We start from the raw sequence: 21959 nt of genomic DNA, 5'->3' as shown, positions 1-21959 counted from the left end.
GGGAGGGAGCACAGACATCGACTCTAGCCCTGCATTTCACCTGTGGGACAAGTCTAGTCTCACCAGCTGGGAAATGCTACTTGGGAGATCTTTATTTCCCCTAAATACCCATTGTTAGACCAGTGCCCAGGACTGGCATTCCAACCAGCCAGTCTGCCTAATCCCCTCCAAAATCCATGCTGTTTTTGCCTTCAGCAATAGCAAATGCCAGAGACAGCAGTCTGGACAGAAGAAATAAACATTATTTCTCAATTCTGCTTCTGCCTGCACCTTCAATCCCACAAACCCACCCCCCTCCATCACCCCAAAAAAACCCCTAAATGAGCTGACATTTTCCTCAAAAATTTTACTGTTCACTATTTAAATTATAGTAATGTTTTTACTTGTGTACAAACAACAGTCTCTACTCCAAAAGAAGTATCAATTTAAAAAGCAATTCTGTGTCTTTAGGTTCCCAGGTAGACCACTGAAGGCATTTTTACCATCTTCCAGGGTCTGGGTCCTGGACCTTCAGGTATACAGCCTTGCAGGGCTCTTTCACACCCGTGTGGGGTCAAACCCACACCGCCACCAAGCAGCGTCGCGGCGGCAGCCCCGGACAGTCTATCACGGGAGGACAGCTGGCTGTACTGCACGGCCCAGCTCCACACACAGCCGGGCATCCGCGGCCCGCCGTGGCTGGTTTTGTTCGGGATTTCACCAACTTCACACTTCACCAGCGTGACACACCACCTTAATACGGGGCGGGGGACGGGAAGGAAAAGAGAGGAGGAAAATCCCCAACGAGGAACTAGCCAGAAGCACGTGCTCCTCTCGCTGCCGCCTCCCGGCCTGGACTGGCGTCCCCGGGCTGAGGCGGCGCCCGAGGCTTGCAGGCATTTCTGAACGCCGCTCCCGAAGCTCGCCGACGCCGACCCAAAGGCCCCTGGCCACGGCGGGGGCGCTGCGAAACACCCAGAGGCGCCCGGACCCCGCACCGAGCTGCGCCGAGGCCCCGCGGCGCGGGGGGCGGGCGGTGCCGCCGTCAGTCAGCGGCCGCGGAAGGCGGTGCCTGAGCGGGTTGGCGAAGGCGCCGGGGGCGGGGTGGGGGCAGAGCCGGCGGCGGGCACGGCACCGCCGAGGCGCTGAGACGGCGAGCGCGGTTGCGAGCGCGGGGACGGGCGCACGGCGGAGAGTGGGGTGTCGCGGCGGTAGCTGCTGTCCGGCGGTAGGAGGGAGGTGGTGACGGCTCCGCCGCTCTTGCTGCTCCTGCTGCAGCTGCAGCCACCGCTGCTGCCACGCTGCTGCCGCTGAGGTAAAGCCAGTCCTGCTGCATCCGCAGCAGCTGGTGCTGCTCCTCGGGCGGCTGCCGGGGTACGGGAGCGGGGCGGGAGGGGGCGGCGCGGGGCCGTGCGGCAGCCCGGAGCCACGGCACCGGCCGCCCCTGCAGGGTGACAGCCCGAGCGGCAGCGCCGCCCCGCACAACTTTTTCCCCCGTGCCGGGGCGGGCCGTCCGCTGCGGCCGAGGCCGAGCCCCAGGGATGGTGCAGCCTGTCCTCTCGCGGCCGGGGGCGGCTCGGCCCGGCGCTTCCTGGACGGGCAGGGCGAGCAGCCGCCGCGGGGCTGCCCGGGAGCCCCGGCCCGGGTGGCGTGGGGAGCCGGGCTGGTGGCCGCGCCGGGATAGAGCCCCCCGGGCGGCGGAAGGGGCGTCCGTAGGGAGCGCTGGGGCGGGAGCGGTCGGCACGGCGTCCTCCGTGCCCGGGGCTCCGCCATCGTCCCCGCCTCACCGGGGAGCGCCGGCTCGGTGCTGCCCTGCCCCGGCGGTGGAGAGGCTGCAGCCCCCTGAGCCCCGGCCCCGGAGAGCGGCTGCTCTGCGGCGGGAGCTGCGTGTGGGCGCGGGGCTCCGGAGTGGTTAACCTGCCGGCCTCTTCAACGGGACGGAAGTTCAGACTGTACTGCTTTCCTAAGTTTTTTAATTATCATCTCCCTTCGCCCATAGTTTGCAGCCTTTATAAGGTCTTTGAGGTGTTTCAGAATGAGATATGGTGTGCAGTGCTCGGAGTACTTATTCAATGTGTATATATTTGGACTCGTTCAGAGATTTGTGATAGAATCTCCACAGATTCAAAATAATTATTTCAGACTGTACATGGTATAAATGTGATACATCACGGACCTCACTTTCTTGCAGAAAAGTGTTCTAATGTGATACTTGGTTGTCTCCACTTGAAGAGCATATTTCAGAGAAAGCTGCAGTTTGAGTCACAGGTGTGTAGACACCTAGTGGGGAGAAGACTTGGTCTCCAAGAAAATTTCCCTGCTTACCCCACAATTCTCATTATTTCAGTGTCCCCCTGAGCATGTTAGTCAGCTCTTCTATCTACCAAGCTTATCCTGCAGTAGAAGGGAGCTTGTGTTAGGCACTATTCCTCTAGGGATTTTTGGAAATTGTTAAGAGAGATTGCAGTGCAAGGAAATACGGTTGTTAATATAAAGGTGAAGAAAATCTTTGCATCTTGTACTAGGCATGCTGTACCAGTAACCAGCCCACCCCTCTGGTATCACTGTGCATGTAAATGCAGTGTAGAAGTTTTTATTCTCCAGCTCCAAAGACATGATAGCTTGTGTGGGAGGAAACCCTTGGGTACCAGTGAAGTGGGAGCCAGATGTCATTTTTAACAGGGGAAGAAAGGGAGGGTGAAGGGGAAGATTTCATGTCCTCTTCGTTTTTCACCTAAATTTGTAGGAATGTCTCGAGTTTTTCTCTTGAATTTTAAATTTTATCTCTACTGAAATGCTCAATGTAAACCATTCTGCTTAGAGACCGGAATTCTGCCTACACTCAGGAATCTTTTAGTGGCATCATGCTCTTAGACCGTAAATAAAAAACAAATGAACATTGATTCTCTTACAATACTTCTTCCTCCTTTTCCATTTTACCAGCCAAATGGAAATCTAGTAATAAAATCATCTCAAATATAGGAGTATTTCTTCCCTGAAGTGTTTGGTTTATTTGTTTTAATCTATTTAAGATGGTGTCCAAGCTATATATTTTAGGACCAGTCAGCTTGAGTCAAAATGCCTGAATGTAGAGACTGTGTAATTTCAATTGGAGTAAAGGAATTTTTTTTTTTATGCTGAATCTTAGCCTATCACTCTTGTGTAATTTCAATTGGAGTAAAGGAATTTTTTTTTTTATGCTGAATCTTAGCCTATCACTCTAAGAGGGCATTTTGCATACACTGTGGTGTTACTGAGCAGGTGTGGAAAACTGGTGTTTGTCTCTGTGTTAGATCTATATGCAAGGCTCTTGAACTCTGAGTCTTAGTTCATCCCTGAACCTTAGACATAGTAACAATAGAAAAAGGCATAAATCCAAGGAGTTCAGAATGGGTGACTCAGAGGAGTGTCTCCAGGTACATGAACCATAGATCAGGAGGGCAGATCCCAGGTACTCTCTACTGAGGGTGGTGCTGGTAAGTGAGTATGAACAGGTACTGCAGCTCTGAGCCCCAAGGAAACTGGATCTGAGGAAACCATTACTTCACTGACTTTTTCTAACGGCTTGACTTTTTAAAATATGCTTTAAAATTGTCATAAGAAGTTCTACTACAACATTTCCAGTTCTGTATGTTCAAGAGATTAATAAGAGACAGAAGTACTAATTTTAAATATGTGGCTATAAAGTTGCTATCATACATTTGATAATAAAAGATCAGAGGAGTAGGTCAAGTCAGTTGAATTATGCAGTGTTTAGAAGACTTTGTTGGCTGCCAAAATGCCCACAGGCAGTAGGAGTTAAATAAGTAGTTGTAGCAGAGCACTTGTTGAACCTTCCTTAAAAAGAAAATAAATATTTCAGAGTATTTAAAGTAGTCAAAGTGGTAATTTTCTAGCAGCCTTTGCTGTGTGCATAGTTGGTTTTGATTGGAAACATTTGTATTAATCATAATGCTTGGATCAAAACTGTGAAAGTGCATTTTTTTTTCTCTTGCTACATGAAACAGGAGAAATCCATGCTTTTGTAAAGGCTTCTCTGCTATTTAGTTGGTACACTGATACTTGTACTTTTTCCACAGTTTTTGTCAGTAGACTTTTCTCTGGTAGAAGAGGCAAAATTAAATATTAGTGAAACTATTCATGCTAATTACAAAGTCTGTGATATTTGGTAGCATCAGTCAAGTAGGCAACATAGTTTGGTTTTTCAGAAGTGGCTGCAGAAATCTCTAATTAAAACTTTGGTGGGAGCTGGGTGCCTAATACATGTGGATAGATTTGCAAGTTGTTAAAATAAATACTTATGTGCAAGCTTATTTAAATAGGAAGTCTAATTCAGGCTCACATAATTCTTTCCTACAACAAAAACTGGTTGCAAGGGATGATAAGGAAGTTCTTCTAGAACTTCACAAGATTTTCGTCTGTGTTCTGTCACGAGAGATGTTGTGCAACATGCTGTAGGGACCTGATGGGCTGAAGAGGAGCCACATACAAATTAGGGATCAGGTTTATTCACTGGCACAGAAAGTCCATATGCGTTCCTATAAACACTTCTTAGCTTGTCAATCACATTTCAAAGGACTTGATGACTGAGGCATTAGAAAAAATGGTGTGGAAAAGAGCTGTCAGATATTCCCTGTTCCAGCCCTGTCTACTGATGTCTCTTTACAGTGTAAAAAGGGAGTGTTTCACAAAAAAAAAGGGCTTTCTATACATTGATTACATAGTACATAGTCAATATTTACTTGCTGGTATTATACAGCTCTCTCAAATCTTTTATTCAGATGTAGTTTAGGACTTTTAGTGCAGCTTTGTGTAGTTAGTAGTTTCTGGTTTCCAGTATAGCATTTCAAATTATGATTTGGCTTGTCTTTTTAAGTAGATGAAAATGAGTAACAGTTGAAAGAATATTTAGAAAGCTTTCACTGTTCTATATGTCTTAAGCAACTGTTCTCTAAATAGATTTGGGTTTTAGTAATATTTTTCTTTTACTTTATGGTTGGGCAACCTTCAGCTAAAAGTTCAGGCCTGTGTTCTCTTGCTTTTAATGTAACTTAAGCCTGAACCCTGATACTTCACTCCTGCTAGGGCTGCTTAGGTGGTCTGGGTGTGCCTGTTTCAGTTGCTGATTGTTTTTCTAGTATTATAACATAAACACATTAAAAAACATCTGGAAGATGAGGGAGTGGTAAAGCCCCTCTTTAAAAAAGAGGAAATACGGTAGTCACCAAGTAAAAGTTCTTTTGAGTCTTTGGTTCTACAGATTACAAGAAGACACGTTCCTCCAAAAGGTTTTTGAAAGACAGGCTTTAGGATGGGGATTGTTGCCCATCCTCACCCTTGTCATAAAGAGGAGGAGACTGGATACCCAGTGGTCAATGCTAATTACAGTAAGCTCCTCCCCTGTCTTGATGGACCTTTTGTGGAGAAGGGGTGTGGCTGTCTGGCTTCAGGGAGATTATATAAAATCTTGCTACCAGGTTAGATTCTGCAATAGAGTGGAGAGGAATTGCTCCAGGGCTTAGCCCTCTCGCCCTGAGGCTTTTCAGTAGCCATAAGTTACAGAGAAGGAAGTGTGCCTCATACTGCAGGGGTGCAAATTTGGTTCAAGTAATTTGACATATATCCTTTATGAAAATGCAAACATTAGCTGTAGATGTTTTTTGTGCTCTTGCTTGATTTTATTGTCACATAGGATTATTGTGTGGCACACAGTCTTTGCCAGGGTTGCAGAAAGCTTAAATCAGAGGTAGAGTACCAAGTTCACAATTGTCAAATGAATGTGAAATGATTTCATGATATTTCTCTTCTCTTTCCAGGAAAAGCATGTGTGCGGCGTTTGGTGGCAGAATATTTAAGGTATGTGGGCAGTCCGTGGCAAATACGTCTGAAGAAAGCGTGACTGGCTAAAGAGTCAGCTGAACTTGTGTATGAAGACAAAGAAGTGCCGGGAAGCCCAGGAAAAGAATTAATTGGAAGAATATTGCTAGACACAGAAGAACTGGAACTTTTAACTTCTGCAACAGACAGTGACTAAGAATAAATACATTGGTAAAAACATCAGCAGTGAAAAGGCAGACTGTGTTTTTTCATTATCTTTTGGATTTTATTACTTAACAGACATTTTCATCATCCCATTTAATTCATCTTGAATTTCTCTGTACATAAAACTATAACTGGACAATTGCATTTCAATACTGTTTAGTAACACTTTTGAATGTTAAATCATTTGCCAAGATGAGTGCTGAGGGATATCAATACAGAGCTTTATATGACTACAAAAAAGAGCGAGAAGAAGATATTGACTTGCACTTAGGAGATATATTAACCGTGAATAAAGGTACCTTACTAGCACTTGGATTCAGTGAAGGGGAAGAAGCAAAGCCTGAGGAAATTGGTTGGTTGAATGGCTTTAATGAAACCACAGGGGAGAGGGGGGATTTCCCAGGAACTTATGTAGAGTACATTGGAAGAAAAAAAATATCTCCCCCCACTCCAAAGCCTCGTCCTCCTCGGCCTCTTCCAGTAGCACCAAGTCCTGCAAAACCTGAATCAGAGAGTGAGCAGCAAGGTCAGTATTCAGAAGGTGCATGGTTTCAAGTATTTTTGTTTCACAGTCTGTTCTGAGTGTACTTTCATGTCTATAGCACCTGCTGGTCAGCTTTTTTTAGTGTACAGCTCATTTCAGTCAATTAAGAATTGTTTCTACATTGTAATGTTTAGCTCACACGGTTTGTAGTTTTGTATGGTTTGTCTCAGGCACAGGGACCAGTGACTTACTGTGAGGAACATCTCACAGGTCAGAAAGTCTGCTTCTAATTCTCCACTGAAAAACCTTAAGTGGAAGATGAGCCAGTTAACATTTATTTTAGGTTTCTAAGAAACTGATGGAAGTATTTCCTTTTGTGGTTCGTCAAACTCAAACTATTGAGAAAGTTCTCGGTGAGTCCAATACTGTGCATTCTAAATAAAAGTGTGTTCTTACCACAAATCTCTTGCTAGCAGCAAAAGATATATTCTGGTCACAGGGGGTTACCTGTGGCATTAAAGATAAAAATTAATATTTTAAAATTAACAGTGAAATGATAATAAAGAGAAATTCAGATTTATAATTTTGGGGGTATGGCATGCAGTAGAAAAAGATATCCTTATATGAAAAAAGGTTAAACAGAGGAAATGCCTTCCTAAGTTGCTTTTTAACCTGTATTTGCAACAGTATGTTAGGCACAACTTGGAATTTTATCAGAACTCTTCTGTTAAGGGAAGAAACAAGTCTTGTCTTTTATAGTTGGAAAACCTTTGGGGTAAAAAACCAAAAGAAACAAAAAACTCTTCCTCCAAGTGATTTTGTCTCTTTTACCTACTGACATTCAGATAGTTGGGTTTTACAGATCAATAAGCCACATACATTTTAGAATACAGCTTATTGGAGAAGTCTAGACTGGCTTTTATTTCTTCAACTTCTAATGCTTCGTAAATTCTCTGGGTTTCTAACTGTAGGTAATAAGAGTTGTAGTATGTGGTCATGATTTTCACAGCAGATTACACCATAGTAATGAATAGTATCATCACACTTCCTGTACAGAAATGTTTGCAGCATCACTTGCAAATTTGTGGGATCAGTTTATCAACTTTCATCCCTTTGTGCATTTTATAAGTTTATATTCAGCTATGCTGATAACCAGCAAATATAAGGGCAGAAATATACAAAAATGTATGTGGCAACCAAGTTAAGCAGAAGCATTTCTAGGTTGGTGGGGACTTAATAAAGAGTGAATCTGCAGTGGTTTATATAGCAGTGTTCTGAAGCACTGCAGCAGGTGTTCCTTACAAGTCTGCAGTGCCTAGATGTAAATCATTGTTAGGATGAAGGGCTGTAGGGGATTTTAAGTTGGACCGTCCCTATTACTGAAGTCCTTGAACTCTTAACTGCTAGTCGTTAGAGCCTCATGTTTGCTCTTTCATTGGCATAGTTCTGAAAATGGAGTATTTCCTTTTAAAAGAAAAGCTATTACATCTTTGATTATTCTTTTGTTGGATATTATTTATGCTGCTCAGATGACACTGGCTGTTTTCTTAACCCACCTGTGGAGATAGTTATCACCATCCTATGTAACTGCAGAAGAAACATGGTTTTTTGCATAGACACCTCAAAGTTGACATGTTATTTTGAGCAGCAGAGAATGGAAAGAAAATCCCATTCTTTACATGTGCATGCTGTGGTGAAGCAACCAGCATCCTGGCTTTGATGTTTATTGGTTTAAAAAGTAGCACTTCGTAACTTCTTTGGTTTCTGTACTCATGCTTGCTGGATGCTTCTGTTCGGAGCGCCATGCTGTGAGCTGGCCACAACACTGCGCTGGGAAGTCCTGGTGTTAATCTTGCTGCTTCCAAGCCTGCCTCAGGACTGTGTAACAGACATTTATGGGAGTTTCAGCTGCTGGGAGTTACTTTGGGAAATTCTGCTACAGATTTGGGGGGCTCTGCTTATATGTAACCTTCTATGGGATATTCGTTGCCTTTAGACAAAGTACGATTTACATGCAGTGTGTTTATTTTTAATACCATGGGACTCTGGGAACTGGAAACAAGAAAATGTTCTGATTTAACTGAGAATCTTCATCTCAAAGCCTGCACACATAATCCTGCTGTGCTCTAAAATGCTTAAGAATCAGCTTGCAGTCCAACCTTGTTTTCTTCTGATCAAAAAAAAAAAAGACTTCCCATAGCTGGTTTTGAATTAAAGATTTTAAGCTTCATATAAGAGGCTAGACACCTCCATAATGCCCTAAGACCAGGGATTAGACCCTTCTGAATAGAAATTTGAACTTCAGGCTTAATTACTGTTAAAATAAAGTATGCTTTCCTAAAAGAAATTAGGAAAAGTAATTATAAGTAGTCTCTTTACAGATCTTTTTTTCTGACGAGATCTAAGGCAGAGAGCACTTTGAATCTTAAATTTCCAAGTCTAGAAGGAGACTTGGAAATTTACTGAAAGAGTATTATAAAAATCAAAATGAAGGTAAAATTTTTAAGTTAGCAGAATGCTACAAAATTAGGGTAAAACCAGAGGTGAGGGCAGAAATACAGTTCAGATAACAAACAATGTAGCAACATATGTTTGATTTTCAGGTGGCTTCACTATTTTTGTATATGTTATTTGGGGCAGGGAATGGCACAGTTAACATTGTCCAGCAGCCAGTGTAATGGGCAGTAGGCCAAAAGATTCTTCCCAAGGTGATACTTCTCTCTACATCCTTAGAGTGTATTTCAAATAAATTAATGTGTAGTGTGAAGCTTGCCTGACCAAATGCAGTCAAGTTTATATTTTCACTACTTGATGAATTGAAAGTACTGTGGATTAAGATGACAAATTAATGGGGAACTGTAACTTAAAACTTCTTAAACGTACCTCATTTATTTGTAATCTGTATCCTTTTTTAATTCTGCAAAGAGGGAATTAGGGAATTCTGTATGCATTCCAGTTGCGTATATGTTGAATAAGAGTATCAGAAACTTGCGATTTCAAAGAATATATGTGCATAATCAAAGAAGCTCCATTAATTTGCTATATACCTAGGTTTATTTTTTGAAGAAAACTTTTTAATATTTTCAATACTCTTTAATACTTAATTATTCACTCTGAATGGTTTCCCCCTTGTCTTTATTAAGCCTGATCACTTGATCATCAATATCCAGATTGCTTTGTATTAGATACAATTTGCAGTATTTAAGCACAATGCTGACCGTACTCACAATGCTGTATTACTCATAGACATCTGAACACACTTTGCAGTCAAGGAGGCTGGTGACATGGGCAGAGCTGCTCATCAGGCCTGTGTCTTATGCAGTCAGTCTTAGAAACAGGGAGCTTCCTAAATGTTAAAAGCCAATCTGAAAACAAAACCCCCCTTGCTGGTGGTCTTAAGTTCCATTGAAACACTTAACTCTTTCCCCATATTTTTATTTTATTCATCACTTATTTTAAGTTTCTTGAACCATTGATTAAGACAGGAATTGGCATTCCTTGGCTGAAATGTTAGGACTATTATATTTTACCTGTCTTCCCCTTATCTTTGTCAATAAAGAACTAGATTTAGCCTGATTTTTTTGAGGATTTTTAAAAAATTGCATCTGAAAAGACATGAAAAAAACCAAGAAACAAAAGCCCCAAGAAGTCTCTAGCACCTTCTAGTCTCAGGCCTGATGCAATGTCAGAGCTATGGCAAGGCAGATGTAATTCCTCTCACTGTTGAGAGATTCCAAGTGACCCAACATGCCGCATTTTTTTCCCACCATGCAAGGGTGCCTGGCTGCTGCTGGGAGGATTGAGGAACTTGCCCAGCATAGGGTCATCTTTATTCCCCCCAGTAGATATCTGAAGTTTATGTGAAGCAGTAAAGATTTTACAAGACTGGGTTTTTTTCTCTTGGAATGATTTTTTTTTTTAATTGAAGCTACATTAGGCTGGTTCCTCTCGCTTATCCCAGTTTTCCTCAATTCTTTGCAAATGGAAAGTGCATAAGCTGTACAAAGTCCAGATATGTTTTTCAAACGTTGTGTCAACTCATCTGATATGGCCATATACATTTTGCTTTAATCCATACAGTATCATTTCCCTACCTGTTTTGTGAAGGCTGATCTTAAGCAGACTTTGGAGCATAAAGCTTTGATTGATGGACTGAAATACTTACAGATTTAACTTGGAATGCTAAATTTTCACTTTGAAATGAAGATCAGATTGCAGAAAGGCAGACCAGAATTTTATATGAATAATTTGTCTGGTTTGATGTTTTGGTGCTTCCTGTAACTTCCTGTATAAGTTAAAAGGGTTGTTGTATGTTGACACTTTGTACTATTTCAGCTGATTTTGAGCCTAAAAATAATCTGAAGCTCTTCCTTCTTGTAGTGAAGTAAACAGATTTTTATTTTTTTTAAGAAAAAGTCCAAACTCTTTTTCACTCTTCTCCTAGAACAGATACAGATCAGCAATTACACAAAGATAATGACACATAACATTTGGAAACTCTTTCCTTTCACCAACCAGGTTATGCAATATCTGATAGAGTTCCAAACTGACAGAGGGCATAAAACCGTTTGTGCATGGTTTAACTGAATGTGTTGTAGGATTTGTTTGTTAAATTTTGCTATAAAGCCAGTGTAGCAATCCATTTGTGAAAATTACTTAGATTTGTGTATTGCGGGACATAAGTTAGTGAAACGCGGTGAACCTGGAGCCTCCATTGGCAAGAAAACAGTCATCTTGCATGATTTAGGCAAATGGAAAAAGGAAATTATGGGATGATGAGCCACTATCTCATGACAAATACAAGTGGTAAATATATTTACCATTCAAGCCAGAGCCCTTGAATTCTTTCTTTTTAGAACCAGTTGGAGTATAAGCCTTTGCCCTGCTGCAGTTGTCAGAACTTCATTGCAGTCATGAATTTTCACATCAGTTGAGTTTGACTTGCACTGAGAAATGGGGCAAGTTTCTGCCATAAAGCCTTGCCGGCTGCTTGTGTTAACATTTCTAGGCAAATTTCTAGCTGCCAGATAAGTGCATGCATCTGAAAACAGAGTTCTTGCCAATTGCTTTATCACTGATGATGGCAAAGATTTTTGCAAGCTCCACTGAAGTGAGATAGAACATTTTTTTTTCACAGTGATAATATCAGGGTTGATAATAACTAAAAAAGCCTTTGTAAGCACCACAGAAAGCACAGGGATAGGCTTTACAAGTCCGAGTACAAACTGCACGTGGAGAGAGGGCCTGTGTACGTTCATGGTTGATGCGTGGCCCCACCTGCTGGTACAGGAGGAAGGAAGCAAGAGGCAGGAAGGACCTTTAAACACAGTGTCTTCCATGTTGCGTGTTAATCCTCACAGGATAAAAATTAAAGTGAGAGAAAGAGCTTTTTAAAATAATTCTTGAATTGAAAAATAGATATTCCTGAGAAAAATATATACCTCTTAGTCCTCAAAGGTGATCTTAGACTGAAAAGGTTTGTGTGACTGAAATGAACCTTTTTTCCCTGACTGTATCAATCTAATTAATCTAATAATTTTTTTTAAAAAGCCTTATTTTATGCATTTTTGCATTAAGAAACTGAAATAATAAGACACTCCTGTTTAGATGCTGTAACAAATATTTGTCTGTTTTGTGTCATACTGATTTTCATATGCCTTTCTGTGATTACAAAGGTGGCACTATGTTGAGTGACTTTGCTTACATTTTCTTAGCCTTCTGTTATACTGATTTAGTTTGCTAATACCTTGTGCTGACATGAAAGCTGGGGCAGATGTAAAGCATGGCAAAGGTGAATAAGCCTACACCTCTCATTGGAATCATCTTTGTCCTGTAGCTGTGATCCAGGAACATCTGAAAAAAACCTTCACTGGTTAGCAAATAGTTCTTACTTAGGCTTGCATATGATAACATCAGTTTGTGAGTTTTAGCAATACATGGTGCTAAGTGTTTGCCAAGAATGGATCATTCAGCACCCTGCGCAAATAACCGTGCCCACTTAAATAGTTGTGTGATGCCATATATGCATCCAGATTTTCTTGTGTGAAAGAACACAAGTCTGTAACTGCAGCTGGCTGTGCACTGTTTCACATCTGCATCTTACCAAAGCCACTCTCCATGATGAACATCCATGAAATCAATCTGTAGTCTAGAATACAAAGAACTTCTTTATTTTCATAGCTAAGAATGACAAAGGAAATTACACAATATTAAAGACATGGTTATTTTAACTGGAGAGGGATATTAAGTCCTGAGAATACTTTGGTAAGAATCTAAGTGCTTGAGAGAACTTAAAGAGAATTTCTGCCTTAAAAAAAATAGTTGGTTAATAGTTGCTAACGTTTGTTCATGTCTTCATCAAAATACATGTCTAAAATGCAATTCTATTTTATGATGATTTCATTAAGAGAAGGCGCTTGTGTAGATTTTTTTGTTAGGGTTTTGGTTTTTGTTTGTTTTCTTGTTTCTACTGTGTTGTAGAAATGCCTGCACCCTTGCACATTGCCTGAAATCTTTTCATAAAGTGTTAGCAGGTGTAACCTTTTGTACTAATGGGACTGCTTTTTGTTCAGTCTTTTATAAATGCTGTATGCTACAGTCCACAAGGGTAGCACCTAAATTTTATTTCTTATTTTCACATGTTGACCCACTTTATAAAATAGTTTGTATGTAAAACAGCATTAAAAATTATATTTAGGCTGATGGTTTTTCCTGTAAAAAGATTCACAAGGCAGATTTTCAAAAACTCACTACTGCCCTGATCCAGGGAAAGGTGTGATTGCATATGGTTTCTACACTTCAAAAATATCTTTTGAGACTATCTTCTACTTCCAAACTACTATGTAAACTATCCCATGAATGATGAAAAATGTCTTTTACAGTTTAGTTAGCTGTCAGACAATTTTCTCATTCAATCCACTAAGTCTGTTTGTATATGCTTCTCATCATTTGCTGTGTTAGAACATTTCCCAGAGGTCAGTATCTGAGATAATTTCTTCACTGGAGGTTGTGGATGTTGAGAGCAAGAAGATCTGCCTTTGGTAGGTCTAAACATGCCAGTTTCCATCTCTGCTGGCAAATCACTTGGTGGCATCTGGGACAGGAAGATGCTTCTGCAGAAGGAATGGCAGTTACTTTGAGTCCATTTAGGACTCAGCTATTGTATCTTTCCAGTAAAATAGATGGGGTTGATTTTTCTCTGTGGGTTTTTTGCCTTTTTTTTCCCTTAGTGTCTGTATTTTAGAAAAACAAAGTTAAGTCTGCTTTCCTTGAACATTTTGATGCTTCCCTGTAAAACACATGCGGACCTTAAATTGTAAAGGTAGTGTCAAAAAGCCAAATTATTCCACTCTGGAACATTTAATTCAAGTGGTCTCTACCTTGCTCTTTCTCCTTGTTGGTTGTTGTATTTGTTGGATGCAGCATGTTTGAACAATCCAGTTCCATAGCTTCCTGCTCACCACCTGGGAAGGAAGGAAGCATAGTGCAACCTGAGATCTGTAGTCTGAGAGGGAATGCACCTCTGAGCTGGCTTATGCTGGGATAGAGTTACCACGACAACCTAGCTGAAGGCATGGCTGCACCAGATTTGTATGTCTTGTTTACAGATATAACAGCGGAATTTTTTTGTTGGGGTCAGGAGAGAAAACTTCAATGCTATCACCTATTTTTCCAAGAACTCTTCATCCTGCTTGGATAACATTGTTAGATAGCAGGTAAGCATGGAGAACTATTCTTGGCAAAGAAACTTTTGAATGGTACACTGCAAATCAACGTTTCAAAGCATGTTACAACTTCTCCAGCAGTCTCTCTCAAGGAGAAGCCTCTTAGTTTGTGAGGCTCTTTTTTGCTGGAGGTAGATGAAGGCACTTAAATTAGGAAATTATTGAAAGAAACCGCTAATTATGCATCATAGTAGATAAGGCTGCACAGCTGTATGTGATTTCATTATCTCTCTATCCAGGAACATTCCAGAAATAAACAGTTAAGGGGAAAAATTTTCAGTCTTTTTCATATTCGCACATGGTGTTCAACACTATGAGCACAAATTCCAGTCCTCTAGTGCTATTTTTTCATGCAAATTTCACTGCAATTTTTCATGTGCTGTGGTTGGATGCAGGGAACAGGAAAATGTCTTTTGTGTTTTCAACCTTACCCTTGAATTGTCTCCTTGCCAAGACACAGCTGCTTGGCACAGGTGAGGAGCAACAGAGACCGTGGCAAAACCCTCCATCATTTCCTGCTTTGCTCTTAGTTGACTGGCACATGCATGAGAGACATCTGCCCTGATGTGATCTGCCAAGAGCTGTGAGGTGCCAGGACACCATGGGGTGCAGTGAGGTGTGATCTGTTACTTGGCCTTTCAGTCTCTGTTGGTATATGGGTATTCTGTGAAGGCCTGCTTTAGGTACTTTGGAGTAAAATCTGTACAGATGTTTAAGTACGATTTAGAATATATTCTGGCCAGTCCAAATCTACTCAATTGTTCTGAAGCCAGAATAGTGTAGCTAGCTAGTAGCCTAAATAAGTAATTTTCTTAATAAGAAAAAGATTTAGGGAGGTTTTTTTGCTCCAGTCCAAGCCACTTCTAGGCATGAAAATTTTTCTAGTCATCCTCGTAATCTGGCCTGGCCAAATGATAGAATTATAAGGAACACATTCTAAACAGCAAATAGCAAAAATTTCTTCTGAAATAACCGAAAGTAGGACCTCTGTTCATTGAATGGGGGCTTCTTAAGGGCACAGAGAGATGAATGTTTGAATTCTCTTTGCTGTATTTATAATTAATTACTGTTGTTTGAAAGATTAGTATGCATTCCCTGCAACTTCTATGTTTTTCTGACTACTTCTTGGCTCAAACTTAGTGCTTACAACTCTAAAAACTTTCTGGTAGCCTGTGTAAACTGCAGTCCCCTACATGAAATAAGAGATTTTCACAATCTCATTATTGTCAGGATTTGGGATTAATATTAAACCACTGGTTGAACAATGTTTACTACAGAGCAACTAGCATAAAATCTTGCTTCTTAGCAAGTTGAAAGTCTTGTCTACTTTTGATATTAAAACCTCCACTGAAAAAGCTAGTGGGCTGCTTGTGCCTTCCAGAGTGATTTAGGATGCAGGACTTTGAGTTGCATGAACAGTTTAGCAAAAAAGGGGAAGACAGTTACCAACTGTTATGCTTTTTCTCCAGATGTTTCCTCTAAGACAAATATGTAGAGTTTTATTATGACACAGTAAGAACATGCCAATTAGACGAGTATGGTTGTTTTGTTGGGGGGGGGTTGTGTGGTTTTTTTTTAATTCTCAATGTCTGTTTGAACTAAATACAGTGGTAAATTGTCTAGTAGTTTGGATGGAACATGCCCATGCTTGTTAATGTGAGCTGCTCTCTTCTAAATAGAGTACTAAAATCCTTTCTTCAAAATCCTTTTGGATGCAAACCAGAAATAAAATTATTGTTAGGTACTGATGTTCTTGAAAATACTATACATGATTGAGGGTTTTTTTCATTTACTTCAAGAACTTATTCATACACAATGCCCTAGGTTACTATTCTACTTGCTCTTAAATTTGTGGCAAAACCCATCTCAACTTCAGAAGGAACAGAATCAGACCTATAGTCAAGATTCAGCAGCATTGGGAAAAATCCCATAGTTCTTACTCTTAGTTCTTTTTGGCAAAATTCACAATATCTTTATGGTTTGGAGCACAAATCTTATCTCTTTTTGGAAGAGATTCCAGTATACCAGAATCATAGAATATGAATGTGCATGAAATACTACACCATAAACACCGACATAAAGAGCAGAGTCTGATTGTCCTTTCATAAATTTTGAATACAAATAAGGGAAACTCTGTTGTGAGCATCTCTTCTGAGGTCCTGGGCTAATGTGGGGCATGTAATTTCACCCTGTTATTCCTGTTTGGATCTCCTAACTTCTAGATGAATTTAAAGCCTGTTACTAATTAGTCCAAACTGCTTCCTTTGTACATATTTAGTGTAGATTACTTAACTTTTTATCCCTTTAATATCCAATACATGATAAGAATTGTGAATTTAGTAGTAAAATGTTTTCAATTGGGGAACTACATAGATTTAATTGTATTTGGTGATGACAGTATAGAACTACTTTGACCAGGTTATTTTCTTTCAGTATATTGAGAACTCCTCAGTGATACATGTTAAAAATTTGCTCTAGGGTGATAGATGCTTTGGCAGGGCTGATGTTTTCCTTAGGGCTGCCTGTTTGGGTAATAATGTGATAGTAATAGGGGTTTCTTATAATTGAGGAAGTGATATGGCAACAGTTTTATTTGTATATTCTTTTACTGTAACAAATTATTATACTTAGAATAAATACAGAGTTTTATAATCTTGATGTATGTGTGTATAGACACGGAGCTGCACACTACAGTAGGAGAACATCAAGGTTTCAAAACTGCATCTAAATCTTGTGTTTATACATAAAAGTACAACTTCTTTCAGTGTATACCATCTGATACAATTTTTTTTAGTGATATAGTTGTCCCACCCTTTCCCCCACTTATTCTTGCTTTCTTTTTTCCAAGGTCTTCACTGAATTAAAATTGCTTCATTCAGGTTGATCAGTTCATAGTATTAAGCCACCTGCTCTTCACAGCCTTCAGCCTTCTCTCTGGAAACAGGTTTTTTCATTGATACTTGTGGTCTTTCCAATGACATGACTAATTAGTGTTTCATAGAACTTCATAATGACAAGTACTAAGTCATCTTTAGGACACTGTTGTGAGCAAAGGTGCTATCATGGTTCCTGTAAGGAGTAAGGTAAACAAAACAGACAATTAAAAAAAAACTAACCAAACAAACCTACTGATTCAAGATAGTCTAAGGTTAATCTCTTCATGCCATGTACATTTCACTTCAAAAAGGTGAACCTTGGAAGCAACTCTTAAAAGCTCTTAACGTATGAGAACCTTAGCAGTTACATTTCATTGAGATAAATAAAACCAGGAACCAGAAATGGATTAGGTTTGACTCTGTAAATCTTTATTTGTCACAAGGAGTGAGTACCATATTCTCACTCCGTGTCTGGCTTCAGTTACTATGTACTGGATGTCCAAAACAATTCCTTGCAGAACAAATCTTCTTGGCATGCCTCTTCCTGCAACAGCTGGAATCCAAATATAAGCATCAAAATCAAAATAATTACTAGAACGTGAATGCACAGATTTAACATATATGGTAACATAATTTAGTGTTACCTTACTTGTTTCATGATTTTGCAAATCCAGAGTTTCAAATTCTCAGTACTTTGTTGTACATGTTAGACTTGCTTCACAATAGAACATTTCAGTGACATGTTTTAAGCACCTCTTACTTTAGGTTTTTATGGTGCATCTCTATTAGTTTTGAGGGGCTTTTGTTGTATCATAGTTGTGATTCACAATACAGGAATTTTTTGCGAATGGTGACATTACATAGTAAATTACCATTCTTGGAACTAGATCTTTGCTCTTCTAATACTAATCAATAACTTGCTTCCTTGGAAGACACTTTTGCTCCCATCTTTATCTTGCCATGTAGTAAACTGCAGCCTTACTTAATCAAGAGGTGTAGCAGTGCAATTTTATCCTAGTATGACAAAGTTTAAAGCTTTTCCTGGGTTACTCTGTTGCTAGCATCATACATTAGATTCCTCTTTCAGGAAACACTAGTTTAGAAAGTGGAAGTCAAGACATCAAGTGTGGATGACAGATGAGTAATGGGGGAGGTATGAAAAATACTCTTGACACCTGGAATGGTTATTCATTAACTTTCCAGACAAACTAGAAACGTGGAAAGAGTGTTCTGCCATGGAGGAATCTGTGCTGTCTTGCAGGAGACTTCTGCCAAGTTGGAGAAATTGAAGGATATACTTACTCCATATGAAGTTTTCTGCTCTTACTCTATATGAAGTTTTCTGCACAAAGACCTTTTTGTTTTTAAGTTTTTCATTTTTCATATCTTTAGATGTTAATATGGAAATTGCAGGGTCGTTGGGTTTGAGTGTACAAACAAGAGAGAGAAAACTCTGGAGAGCCATGGCATTTGATCTTTGAAAACTATGTATGAATGCATGCTCCTCTGAAAACCCCAGATTGCAAAAATCATTTGTAGTGGGCTAGAGAGGTATTTGACAGATTATGTGCAAGTACATACATGTGTGTTTCATTATTTGATTGCCTTAGGAGACTGGTGTTTAAGTTGGCAGATCTACTTACTAAAAGCAAAGCTCTTTGGCTGGCAGGATTACAGAATGCCTGAAGGAGAGAGTCCAAATGCTGAGAGCAAAAGAGAGGGAACATGTAATGTGCAGAAAGCATGAGGAAGCTATAAAGCCAGCAGGGAAAAATAGACTTGAATATGGTTCCAATTTGTTCTGTTGGGCTCAAGTTGATAGCCATGCAGAAGTAAAAACATGAAATCCTCTTATTTCAGTATCAAGTTAATGTTCTGGAAAATACTGTGTTTTCTATCATGCTAAGTATTATTTGGTTACCTATTTGCGGCTTGTCAGAAATCTTTAATCCATGCTTATTTTCTGACTCAAATTTTAAAAAAAATCACAGTTTGTTTAGGATATTTACAGAGCACTGTCAGACTGTGACAGTGCTCTGTAAATATAAGTAGCCACTATAATAGGCTATGAAACTTTGTTCTTGTCTTTGTTAGCATGACTCAAAACTCCACTGTTGACTCCCAGCAGATGTTAAATTTCTGCATTTAATTTTGTGATATGTAATTTGTAGCTATTCTGGGAAAAAAATAAAATAAACCCCCAACCCAGTCTTTATGCATTCAAGTTTAGAACAAAATTATCCTGCAACGTTTTGTAATCAGCAGACAAAAAGTTGAGTATATGTAGCTAGAGAAGTCTACACCTGTGGCCTTGCGCTTTCTTGATGTCTTGCTTCTCAACCTCAGGCAACACAGAGTAGCCTTTTGACTTGGTTTTTTGTATTGCTCACTCCTACCTGAATGCCATTATAGAATAAACAGCCACCTTGCTCTGTCTCCTAAGACTTACTTCTCAGTTTGAGAGCAGGGTTTGAAGTATGGGAAGCTGACAGGTGAAAAGCAGACTGATGTACTGAAACATGAAAAAGAGAAGCAGAAGGGCTGGGTCCCCTGAGAGATCAAGAAATATGCTATTTGAAAAAAACCCAAACCACCAAAAAAGCAAAACTAAAAGGGGATTTCCCTTTAAATAAGGCCAGAGTTTAGATGATTGCTCATACTGATACGTCTAAATTATTTTAGAGACTACAACTGGCACATTTACCATGAAAGACTAGAATCCTTTGAGAGGTAATAGGTCCTGCAATAAATAGGTCCACAGTGGTAGCAAAGCAGAGCTTAGATGAGTTAGACCAGCTGTCTGCTGCCATTTTTGAGGAGCTTTATCTTGTAAAATCCTCAGTAAAGTTCTCTGAAGTTGCCACATCTGAGCTTTTTAGGAAACAAGTTTTTCCAGCTTCATGCAGGCAGTTCATGTGAACTGTGCTTAAAAACTAGGAGTCATATGCATTTTAGAAAAATCAGGTCAGTTTAAAATTAATGTATTCCTCTTTTTCCTGTTCTCAGCAGGGAACTGGTTCTTTTAGAATTATTTTCCTTCTGGAAGTCAAGTGAGATACCCTTTTTCCTTCTGGCATAGCCAACATTTAGATAGATAGATAGATATATAGATAGATAGATAGATAGATAGATAGATAGATAGATTTGAAAAGGCAAACGAAATAAGGAAAAGGTGTTCCCTTCTGCTAGACCCAAATAAAGGTAACTGGTTCTTTCTTCTGGCAAGATGACCAAGGGATTCCTCTAGAGCACAATAACAGAAAGACCATAAATGTAAGACTTCCTTTCTTTCTTTCTTTCCTCTCTCTCTCTCTCTCTCTCTCTTTCCCCCAGCCCCCACACCACCTCACACCCGGTAAGATAGCAGGAAAACAAGCAAGATATACCTGGCATTTTGACAGAATAGTCAATTCTCAGTCCTTGCTGGCCAGTGTGGAAGAAGGCTTACTCCAGTCAGCCAGCAGCCTTTCAGCCTCTCAATCCCCCACCCATTTCTTAGTGAGTCATAGCTAGAAGGCCTTTTCACATGTTTGCTCACATCTTGCTCAAGTCAGGAATGTATTTTTACTCCTTTATTGTATCCTATAAGTAACACTTTTTTTTTGCTTTAAGCTCTGTACATATGTGGAAATGGAGATAAATATATAGATAGATAGTGCCACTATATTTTCAGATATGGATGGGTTAGAAGACCAGCTAGCTTTCTTGGCAGGAGCAGGATGGTGGAAAAACTGATTTGTATGTTTTATGTGTGTGACTTCTATAAGAGCTGTACATGAGCAGTACTTAAATATTCAAGACATTAGTTTTTCTTGTCATTCTCATGTATACACTTAGTAGTCCTCTAAGTTCAGAGATGGTATTGATCCTGTTATCCATGAATTTTCTACAAGAAAGTTGGAGAATGTCTAGAGCACATTGCACTGTGCTGGAGTAGATCAATGTAGGGCATCTGCTGAGTAGCAGAAGTAAGGAATGGAAGCAATGGATCAGAATGCTTCTTGCTCATCTCTTGGGTCTTTGTAGAGGACCTAAAAAGAGCTTCTGCCTCCCCATTTACTCCATGAAAGAGCTGCTTTTATTTAAGTCCCCTGGGCTAAAGATCATAAGGAACATGTTGTCAGTTCTTAACCAGATTTATGTTTTTCTATTTTTGCCCTTCTGTAGCTTACGCCTTCCAAGATCACTTACAAAATATTTCTTTCAGTTATTTCATCCTATTCTGTTCAGTCTCACTCTTCTACCACTGGTTTTCAAGAGAGAGACTTCTCTTTTTGTTTTACACCACAAGGCACTCTAACACTGTAAGGTTAGAAAAGAATTTCTTGGATTTGAAGTGTTTGGGTTTTCTTAGAGAGGTTTTGTCTCTTGTTTTTGGTCTCTGCAAATGAATGCTCCCACTGCAGACTGAAATCCTGTTCCATACCTTCTTACCCTGACTTCAGTTAATCCTTGCCTTGCAGATGGTGATGTAAAAACAGCCAATTTTTCATGAGCACCATCTTTGTTGTCATTGTCAATTTTCTTATACACTTCCTATAAATAGGTTTTACACTATATGAATTTCATAACGCAGTATGATGGTCAATACACAAATGAAGGTTTTTTGCCAGTTAGAGTTAGTTAACCAGTTGGAACCCTGACAGCTTGTAAAGGTTCATGAAATTCATTCATCTCCCTAAGTGCTAAGGTCTGAATTAAAGCTACCTTAGAAGAGAAGTATGAACAAACAATGATTTATGAAAGAGAGGTCTTTAGGTTCATGCGTTAAATACACGTACTTGATATTGTATGACATCTTTTTTGTTTAGGATCTTGGTAGTATGAAATATATTGGAATAAGAAAATAAGACT

General features: G+C 39.9%; 1 protein-coding gene across 1 annotated transcript in view; it reads left to right on the top strand.

Annotated features, from left to right (window-relative positions):
* Positions 1 to 1108: 1108 nt before the first annotated feature.
* The window catches only part of PIK3R1 (phosphoinositide-3-kinase regulatory subunit 1), a 59531-nt gene continuing 38680 nt past the window's right edge, over positions 1109 to 21959 (top strand). The window contains exons 1-2 of the mRNA XM_030968012.1: positions 1109 to 1294; positions 5796 to 6547. Of these exons, the coding sequence (XP_030823872.1) occupies positions 6214 to 6547 (334 nt within the window). The 5' untranslated portion in view covers positions 1109 to 1294; positions 5796 to 6213. The remainder of the gene's footprint in view (positions 1295 to 5795; positions 6548 to 21959) is intronic.

Source organism: Camarhynchus parvulus, chromosome Z (assembly GCF_901933205.1).
Source record: "Camarhynchus parvulus chromosome Z, STF_HiC, whole genome shotgun sequence".
NCBI lineage: Eukaryota > Metazoa > Chordata > Aves > Passeriformes > Thraupidae > Camarhynchus > Camarhynchus parvulus.
Note: the sequence above shows the minus strand (reverse complement) of the source record. Positions and strands in the feature narration are given on the sequence as shown.